The sequence below is a fragment of the Phasianus colchicus genome, chromosome 3 (assembly GCF_987193195.1).
Source record: "Phasianus colchicus chromosome 3, bPhaCol1.hap1.1, whole genome shotgun sequence".
Taxonomy (NCBI): Eukaryota; Metazoa; Chordata; class Aves; order Galliformes; family Phasianidae; genus Phasianus; species Phasianus colchicus.
The window spans coordinates 80,795,116-80,805,607 of record NC_143438.1 but is presented as its reverse complement, the minus strand read 5'-3'; the positions used below and the strand labels follow the sequence as shown (position 1 = coordinate 80,805,607).

Here is a 10,492-nt window from a genome sequence, read left to right as displayed (position 1 = left end):
TCATTCTATTCTTCTATATGCATGTTAATTAATAAAGAATATCTCAAGTAGACAAGCAGTTCCCATTCTGAAAACACACTGTGGACACTGAGAAATGAGGTCTGTAAATAGGACAGAAGTACAGTACAAGAGCTGGAGGAATAAGTCTATTCAGATAATCGTCTAATTACTACAGACTATCAATTGTTGAATGAAGACTAGTCTCATACCATAGTGTTAGTTCAGTAGTCAGCTGACTTGTGTGTGCTAGTGGTCACAACCTCTCCAGAGCCCAGGATCTCAGGGAAATATTTGTACCACCACTGCACAGGCAAGGAGCCAAGACACGTCCACAGGCAAAGCACATCCATGGGCACAGAGCTTGGGTACCCAAGGAGAATGTGACAACCCAAGAGCTGAATGCAGAGCTTCTCTTCTCAGCCTTTTTTCCCCTGTGACCTGTAGGCTTCACACCAGGTTGAAGAAGATCCTTCAAAGTGGAAAAAAAAGAAAGAAAGGAAAAACCAGAGCTTTTGCAGCCACGAGTGTCATGGGAAGGGTGAGTAAGGAATGACAGTGTAATAATTCATCCATTATATGGGCTTTCAGAACAGACAAGAGAAAGTATTTCTAACAGAACAAGTTGAAGCTGTACAACTCCTTACTGCAGAAAATAACAGCAGCTAAATGCTAACATGGTCTGAAGAAGATACTAGACAAATTAGTGAAACCAAAAGCTATTGTGTGCTGTTAAAACAAAATACGTCTTTGGGGTCAGGAACTTGCTAATAAACTGTCAGGAAGTCAGAAAATAATCTGGGGAAGTTCCTCAAAATTGTTTTATCTATTTTTATCCCATCCCTGAGGAACAGCTTTTGGTCGCTCTTGGAGATGTGATGCTGGGCTCAACAGATTTTTGGACTGACTTGGACCAGGATGCTTATATTCCCAGGAGCTGACAGAGAAATTAGAGAGGGAAAGAGGGAACCAGGAAAACTAGACAACTGTTTTGTCTTTTTTTCTGAAAATGTTCCAGTCAAAATGGGTGCCAATTCACAAAGTAAAATATTTCCCAAACATTTCCCCATGAAAGCCAGAAAGAGAAACTACCCCAAAGAGTCAAACCATCAGCATCTTTGGTCTCCATGGTATGAACATGGCAAAAAGATCATTGTGGATCAACCAGAAGACAAGACTGCAACAAAAAACTTCAAAATCCCCCACAGAATTCCTGGAAGATAAGAGTTAAAAACACATACCACATTTTTGGTCATGATTTCCAGAGCCAGAAGAGCCTCAGTGAATCTCAGTCTCCCACTGCCAGTACCCCAGGGACAATTGGTGGCACAGCTAAGGTTCCTTCTGGCCACAGGATCTGCCTCCTGGGCAATGAGCCACAGGAAGCCTCAGGCTGCCTCTGCAGAAGGATTTGGCTGCAAACCTGCCAGTGCTGCAGAGAGTAACTGAAAAACCATAAAGGCCAGGCATGTTTGGCATGGGAAGATGTATGTTCTGTGGGAACTGCATTGATGCAAAACCTGTGTAACTGCTAGTCAGCCCAGCTCACTGTTTTAAAGGTGCAGAAGCCGAGTCAGAAAGGGCAATGGCATTTTCCTAAGGGAACTCAAAAGAATTCAGAATTTGTTTCTGGTTTATTACTCTGTTCCCTACTCACAATGACAGCTAAGCCATTCGTAATTCATCTTTCACTAGTGACCAATCCTTTCCACAGCTTCATACCCAGAAAACCTCATGTAAATTTTCCTCTCTTCCTCGGTTTCTCTTAAACCCCAGTGACTAATCTGCTGTCTCTTCTCCCGTCTCCTGGCTCTGGGTTGTTAGCCTGGCTCCTGTTAGCTGCCTGGTTGTTTCCCTTTGCCACACTCGGAGCACAGCTGCACGCTCCCCCTCTCAGCTCAGGAAGAAATCTGGCAGTGCAGCCCCTGGAGAGCCCGGCCTGTCTCCTCCTTAACAAGCTGAAGCAACTTCTGCAAAATGACAGACTCCCTGCGCCGGCAGCTGAGTTCTCTGAGACAGATTTGGGACTCAGAGCGTACAGACATAATAATTACCAGAAATGCATCACCCCTCCACCCCAGTTAGTCCACCCCTCACCATCAGGCATCGTCTGTCTGCCACTCCTGGCATTCTGGGTGCAAAAACCTCACTTTCTGTCATCTTCTCTCCACGCACTGCAATCTTTCTCTCTGAAATTGTAAATGATAACACCTGCAGGGGCTCTTGTTTGTTCATTCCCCATATCTCTGGCTGCTCCCTGTGTGAGATATTACGCCCACGCGGAGGTATGAAATATGCTGCAGCTTGTTGGGAAACTTCTGTATGAAAGATGCAGGGAGTATAAATAATGGTGCTGCTCTGACATTCTTCATCTTCTGTCTGACAGAACGTGTTCAGCAAACTACAGGAACATGCAGAGGCTGATGGAGAAGTCATTCATGCCTTATCGCTGCGGCTGAAAACAAACGAGCAGGACTGCTCTGGACATCCCATTTTCCTTTCAGCATCAGCACGCATTTATTTTTCGAGTCATACTATATTCATATTTACTTTAATGATTCATAAACGTCCCAGGTTCCAGAAGCTTCTAATTAACTCATCTGTTTAGTGTTGTTAACACGCTTAGGGAGTGATTTATTGTACAATACCAGATCACACCAGCGTATAAATCCAGCCAATTGAATTGGCAGACAGTCCGGGTAAATATCTTCTGCTGCTGGTAGATGAGGCTCTGTCCTAAATACAGTATTAATGCTCTGCAGACTGTGGCTGAAGCATTATTTCTTCTTCTATTACTGTGCACATGCAGCATACACTGTACTCAGCAACACAGGTTATCTCCCTCTAAAAAAAAGGATTTAGTGAGGTACTACGTAGGATGGAGGTTATATAGTAACCATGTCTGAGAAAAGAGCAAATCAATAAGCCCAAAGAAGTTTTCTCTCAAGCTCCTTTTCATTTACCTCTGGCTTTCTGCAGCTTTGAAAACAAAGCTATTCTCTCCAACGGACTGCAGCAAAATGATCCTTTATTAGAAAAGTCACTCTGGGGACACTCATTGCAGAGGTAGGTCAGACCACCATTTATTACACTGATAAACAAGGGCGTGGGCCTGGCCACCACGGCTTGGGGCAGAACGCACAGCTCAAGCTCTTACAACAGATGGAAGCAGCCCAACAGATACCTCCACAGCGGCGTTTGACACTGCACCTAGGGATGCTCCCAGTGATCTGCACGGCTAAATTGTTAGAGGGACCCCAGCACCGTGTGCAGTTGGACCAGCTGAGCCCCATCAGACCACTGCTAGGCCAGTGCCATCCCCTGGGGCAGCTCATGCAGCCACACCAGCTCAGACCGCGCGCGCCCAAGATGGGCCGGTCCCTGCCAGCACGGCTGGGTGCTACAGGCTAGCTTGAGCATTACTGCATTAAGGATATAAATAAGCCTTTCAATTTGGGCCTGGTGGACCTGTTTTACTTGGAAACAGTGTTTTTGTTTTTTAATCAAATTTCAAAATGTTGTGATTGCCTCTGCTTGCTGCCTGGTCAGGAGCCATCCTCCACAACTGAGAGCAGTGTTATTTACCTTGCCGGTGGAGAGCTGCAGACAAATTTTATAGCTTTTCTCCTAAGACCTCACTCCCTTTTCATTCCCAACGGCAACATCATGACTCAGTCTGTGTTAACAAAACACTAAGGAAACAGAGGCGAATGTTTTTTTAAAGTTCTTTAAGTAGGAGTCATTAGAGGACTGTTAAAGTATTATTTCTGCAGTAATTATGTTAATTTTTTTTTGTCTGCCTATAGTCTTGTATTTAAGTTTTGTGGTCCAACTGCACTGAAAGGGACTATTGTAAGAAATTGTGGTGCATTTTCTGCCTATTTTTTAAAACAATATTTACAGTAAAGCTATTATTTTTAATTATTTTTACTCAGAATGGGATTTGGAAGTTGAACCATCTCTGATGTCAGCTCCAAACTTTACTTACAGCAATGCTTTCTGGAAGTAGGTTTGGGAGGGGAAAGAAATACAAGCAGCACTAAAGGAGGAATGTGAAACAAACTACACTGTGCCCAAACAAGTGAAGGAAGGAACAGGACAACTTGCAAAAGGTGATACATTTAGGAATCACGCTGCACGAAGGAGTTCCTATGAGTTAGCAGATTTCTCCTCGGCACTCACTATTAGCGATCACTGGAGGAACACCACCACAATGAATGTGACTGTTTTTAATTTTTAATTGCAACTTTCATCTTGAGTACAGTAACCTTCCTTGCTGTTTCAGTTTGTAGCCAGTTATCAAGGTGCATGCAGCCTCTCATTGGGAAAAATAACAGATCCGGTGCATCTTTAACACCAGCGCACTGTGCTGTAAGCAGAGCACACTGGGATACCCTCGTGCATAGAATTGAGGGAAACCTGCAACTCCCCTGCCCAGGCTGATTTCTTAACCTCTGTGAAACAACTGCCCCTGCAATTTGAAAAGGCAACAGAAAGAATCATACGTTACAGCTACACAGAATTACGTAAGTACATTTATATACTTAAGAATCTGTGCAGGAGTCTCCTCATCATCAGTCAGTGGGCTATCTCTCAGTACTCCTCCACAGCAGTGCTGTGATGGCATTAAGTGCAAGCTGGAGCATCAGTTCAGCATTTTTAATTTGTATTCTTCTGATTTAAAATGGGAGAATGAGATAGAACTAATGATGAGACTATAATAGGTCAGGCATATCAATGAAATCACATGCCCTACAAGATCTCCATAGTAAACATTATGAACAGACACATCAGTTCCTATGGAGCTTATAAAGTTTATAAGTTAGGCTGGCAGTGACTAGCTGAGGTCACCCAGTCATTCTGCACACTCTGGCAGGAATCAAGATGCTGGAGAGAATAATGGAACTTGAGGGCTCCTAAATATTTTGTTGCATACCCAATTTCTAAACAACAGAATAAATTACTGAGACAATAACCTGCGAATGTTGAAAATGCAATAATAAGCAGTACCACCTCATAAAAATAAGTTTTAATATAAACAACTTAATTTCAGTTATTGCAAATTAATCTCGCTCTTTGCAGAGATCAACCAATGTCCTTCATTGTTCACAAAGATGGGTTTATTCTTTCTCATTCTTCTGCATTGACAGCACAGCTTCTGTTTTAACCCTAATTCGCTTTCTCCTTCTTTTCTTCTTTTCAGTAAGTTTCTGGCTCTCCTGTGTCTTCTTCTTCTTCTTCAGACAGCTGAGAGGATTGGGGCCACCTGCCCTTTTACGTTTTCTTCTCTTTTCACCTTCTTGCTTTGCCAGTCCTTCTTTTTCTTTAAGTTGTATGATGCTTTGTTTCTGGTGCTCTGGAACAAGCTGACTGGTCTGCAACGTTTGAACAAATGCCAAAGACTTAGGAGAAGGTTTGTCTAGCACCATAGTGTTCTGAATAATAAAGAGGAGAGGAATGCCAGCCTTCTTTTTCACTTTGTTTGCTAAATCCTGGTCCTGTAAAATTAAATACTTCAGTCAATATTTTGAGATTAAACAGCATTTGCAATTCAAATGCACCTACTTTTAATACAAAACTATAAAGATAAATTACATTATGAAAAAGATAAGAAACTTAATCTAGTAGATATACCTGGCAGAGTCTTTCAGAGCAATTTACATTTAAATTTTTCTCCCTCTGATTAGCTGTACTTCGTTGGAAAATTTGTTGTTTCCTTTTTTCCATGCTTGTGTAAGCCTACATGGATTCTTTTGAGAAGTGACATTTTATTTCACTCCATAACAAGATATTTAAAACTCCTTGTATCATACATAAGTATAATAATTCTACTGTAGGCCACTGAATATATTGTATATCTTACACCTACAGTCCCAAGAGTAGACCTAAGGAAAAAAGAACCTTGCTTATCTTATTTGTACACAAGTTCTACATTCTTTAGATATTAAAAAAAAATAATAAAATCATTTAAAACCGCACTTCTATGGTGCTTTAGTACTCTAAATTCACTTATCAGACTACCATGCACAGCAGTATGGGGCAGGAGATGCACACAGAAGCAAACTGACATTCATTACTTTTTTTTTCTTACCTGTTACTAGGTAATTGGTATATTTTCTCCATTTTCTGCTATACTAAGCAACATGCCTCTTTGGTAAAACAAACAGGTTGTTCAAATAATACATAAGATTCCTATTTTATAATTAGCAATTACATTTTAGAGTGAGTAAGGCTTTACAAGACTAATTTCCACAAACTATACACAAATCTCATAACCAAAATTTCACTGCCCTTATGTACCAAAGGATCACACTAATTGAAATGGAGTTGCATCTCCCACGCTCGTTTTTACCTGAGTAGCCACAAAGAAGTGATGAGGGTTGCCTTCCTCAACCATGGAAAGTAAACAGGCCGAGCCGCTCACAGGATCCTTGTGATGAGAACAGCTTCGAACTTGAAAACTTTGGGCAATTAATTTTGCCCCATACAGAGCTTTCCCCAGTGATTCCAATTCTTTCAGAATGCATCTAAAACCCAAAAGTAACAGCGATTTCTGAACAATGAAATAACCACCATTTTTTACAATAGCAAACGGTTGACAGTATGAATTATCACGTTAATGGGGAATGAGCAATGCCACTTGTTCAGGCTCTGTGAGCTATCAATGGCACCCAGTAATCTGAACGGAGTAACCAACCTGAATGCTTCAGTGACACTTCCTTGGCTCCAAACAAGATTAACCAGAAACAACAGTAAGTTACATTAAATGGATTTCAAAACATTTTGTATCAATGGCAACGCTAAGTCCTCACTTTTATGCACATGAACTGCTAGTTAACAAATAAAATTACTTGAATTAGCATAAATTGATTAAACACTACACGCAAGTTAAACTCTGCATTAGTATCCATCACCTTGCTTTAGGCTTATGTAGGAAGCCAAGTGACTCAAGCAAAAGGAGATTCTCCACATGATTAAAAATCTGGGATTTTAAGTCTCTACAACCTTCCAATTAGACAAGAAAACACAAAGCTGAAGCTCTCCTCTTAGCACAGCTGACATGGGCATAGGACAGTGTAGCAGTGCACAGTGAAGCTATCTCAGATCATAACTGGGTGAAACTCAGGAGAGAGCAGGTGATGAAACACCTACTACATGTGGAATGCAGTAGGAAAATGTATGGCCTGATCTTTACAGCCTTTTCCAAACTGAGCAATTTTAGGATTCTATAAACGGCCTCAAGTTGCATCAGGGGAGGCTTAGGTTGGATGTCAGGAAAAACTTTACAGAAAGGGTTGTTAAGCACTGGAATAGGCTCCCCAGAGAGGTGGTCGCGTCAACATCCCAGGATGTGCTTAAAAACCATTTGGATGTGGTGCTCAGGGACATGGTACAGCAGAGGGTTGTTACAGTTAGGGTAGTGTGGTTAGGTCATGGTTGCACTCAATGATCTTTAAGCTCCTTTCAAGCCTGAGCGATTCTGTGATTCTATGATTCCTGAAACACAGCTTCAAGGATATGGTACTGCAGCAATTCATCACAACTGCATGCAACAAAATACTCTGGATCTTTTACTTACTTATTATCACCTGAGAAGTAACTGTAAGGTGTTAAACAAAACTATTTTTCTTTCTAGATAATAAAGTTTAGCCTTTGGGGAGAGTCTTTATGGAGACTTGAGCCTGTTCTTTTTATTTTGTTCTTTTTTTTCTGACCAGAGAGCAAGGTTATTTCTTTGGAAAAGCCCTGGCCATGCCACAAAGGTGATTCCTCATCAACTCAGTGTGCTGACAGCAGAAAAATGAGCCTCTTCAGCCTCTCTAAATCCAAACAGGTAAAAAAGATCCACTGATATTGATTACAGAAGGGGAAAAAAAATGACATTTAAACATGACTGGAATACAGTAACTCCCAAACCTTCTAAAGCTAAGGGCATGACTTGACAGCTTCTTCTGCTTAGAAGCACGGGTCAGTTCTGCAGTGGAATAGGGTTTAATTTTTATCCAACTGTATAAATCTTCCTGATTCTTTCAACACTTGCCTCCACGATGGGCAGCTTCAGGCCTCCATCGCTTGACAGAACAGCACAATACACGTATGCCACCTCCAGAACTAAAGCAGCTAGTTATGAAGGAAGCTCGCTTCCTCATGGATGCTCACCGCAGCCCGATGGCTGAAATCCCATCCCATGCCACCCCACCCCACCCCACAGCCATCGCCCCCCGCCCGGCTCCAACCCAGACGGCGCCGCCCCACGACGAGGTGCCGGCAGCGCCAGGCGCCCTACGCACGCGCAGTGCGGCCCCCGCACGCGCAGTACCGGGTGGTGCAGAGCTGCGTGGCGCCGCCCAGATACCCGGGCAGCTGCTCGCGGATCTGGATCTTATTGCGGAGCGCGGCGTGGCAGAACGTGCCGTCCACCAGCACCTGGAAGGGCTCGCGGAACTGGAAGTTGTGCTTGTAGAAGCCCATGTTCTTCTTGGCGTGCTTCTGCCGCGTGATCTTCATGGCGGCGCCGCCGGAAGCCGTGCGGAGGGGCGGGGCGTGCCGGGTTCCCGCCCTGAGCTGCCGGGGCTCTGAGGAACGCTTCATTTTTTATTCTTTTTTTTTCGTTTTTTTTTTTTTTTTTTCCTTCCTTTTATTTCTTTTCCTTCATTTTTATTTTTTTTTCTTTTTTCTTTCTTTTCTTTTCTTTTCTTTTTTTTTCCTTTTTCGTTTCCCCTTTCCTCTTTCATTTGCAGCCCCCAAAACTTCAACATTAGTGTGGCACAGTCACGCGTTGCTGTACTTTTCTCATGCAGAATTATTCAGTGCCCACTGGCAGTGCTTGGCTGCAGTAGTTGTACCCATGTTCCAAATGATTTTTTCTTTGCTTCGTGGCAAATAGAGAACTTAATTTCATTGTAGTGTGCAGAAGCAGTAATAATTCAGACATTGCACAGACTGAGCAGACAATGAGTGGCAGTGAGAAAACTGAACTTCATTCCTGTATTTTGGGCAGGCAAAAGGGATGGAGTGTCTCAGCACCATAAAAATGATCACACAGAATGGATCACAGAATCACAGAATGGTTTGGGTTGGAAGGGACCTCAAGGATCATGAAGTTCCAACCTGCTGCCACATGCAGGGCCACCAACCTCCTCATTTAATGCTGGACCAGGCTGCCCAGGGCCCCATTCAACCTGGCCTTGAACACCTCCAGGGATGGGGCATCCACAACCTCTCTGGGCAGCCTGTTCCAGCACCTCACCACTCTCTCTGTAAAGAACTTAATGATAAATAGAGACATCTGGCTCTGTGCAGGTATGGCAGGAGACATCTTAATGCCAGGGACAACTGAATTGCAAAGAAAACATTTTTGCTCTGTGTAATCAGTCTGCTCTGAGGTTATTCATAGAATCATAAAATCACTAATATTGGAAAAGACCTGTACGATCATCTAGTCCAACGCTCTACCTATCCCCACCGTGCCCACTAAATTATGTCCCTAGTGCCACATCTACACAGTTCTTAAATATCTATATGGACAGTGACTCCACCACCTCCCTGGGCAGCCTGTCCCACTGTTTCTGTGAATAATTTGTTTCTAGTACCCAAGCTGAACCTCCCCTGGCACAACTTGAGGTCGTTACCCACCTGCAATCTTGTGGGTTTTTTTGTTAGCAGTGGGCATGGGGGAGCATCTGCCTCCAGAAAGAAGGGTTTCTTAGTGTTAAAAGAAACTGAAAAATAACGCAGCTAATTACTATTCTTGAATTCAAAAGCTTAGATGGGAGAAGCATTTACAGGATGAAAAATGTGAAGAGCAGGTGATTGAGAGTAAGATATGCATTATGGCTGTGCTGCTGGCAGTATTTTGCTGTCATTATGCTCTTTCCAGCAGCATTCAGGGAGCAGTTGCATGTGTTCATGAGTACCCTGGGCATACATGGGCACATGCCTTATGCTAAGGGTAAATTATATGCTGAATTTGTTGTTCTTTATTAAGTTTGATTCATGTTGCTGACCTATTCTACACTGGCTTGGTATCCCAATTCTTCTAATTACATGGTCTAATAATTAAAAAAATCAGATACACTCAATAAGACTCCAGAGCAAAACCTTCTTTGATCAGGGCTTATTTATTTTTTTGAAGCCTTTTTTTTTTTTTTTTTTTTAAACCAAGTTAACTGCCAAAGACAGGCAGTTATTCCTGATTAAGAACACTTTACCAGAACATTGCACACCAGAGGTATCAGCTAGAATGCCGAATCTGCAATGATAACAGCTGCTATTACAAAACGGAGATAAAAAGAAAAGCAAGTAAATGAGTTTGAACTAGTCATCACTTTCAACTAAATGCAAAGTAAGATGTAATCCAAAGTTGGGTGTTAAATACCACTGTAATGAGGTATTTCCCCCCCCTACTCAACTGGTAAATAGCATGATCACAGACAAGTTGTAATGCAATTGGTATGGTGAAATGTGTTCAGAAGACAAACAGGCAAAACTGCGA

The 10,492-nt window shown here is 42.5% G+C and overlaps 1 protein-coding gene across 1 annotated transcript; it reads right to left on the bottom strand.

The window, feature by feature from the left end:
• Positions 1-4,211: 4,211 nt before the first annotated feature.
• On the bottom strand, positions 4,212-8,550 carry UTP23 (UTP23 small subunit processome component). Its single transcript, XM_031591149.2, has 3 exons — positions 8,318-8,550; positions 6,350-6,524; positions 4,212-5,495 (listed from the first exon to the last, which is right to left on the bottom strand). Exons 1-3 carry the CDS (start codon positions 8,503-8,505, stop codon positions 5,118-5,120), a joined length of 741 nt encoding a protein of 246 aa, XP_031447009.1. The 5' UTR covers positions 8,506-8,550; the 3' UTR covers positions 4,212-5,117.
• Positions 8,551-10,492: the final 1,942 nt, after the last annotated feature.

Coding starts and splice junctions, on each gene's coding strand:
- UTP23 (XM_031591149.2), bottom strand. CDS start 8,505: ATGAAGATCACGCGGCAGAAGCACGCCAAGAAGAACATGGGCTTCTAC. Junction 6,525..8,317: donor ACGCAGCTCTGCACCACCCG/GTACTGCGCGTG, acceptor TTTGGGTTTTAG/ATGCATTCTGAAAGAATTGG. Junction 5,496..6,349: donor ACTTCTTTGTGGCTACTCAG/GTAAAAACGAGC, acceptor TTAATTTTACAG/GACCAGGATTTAGCAAACAA.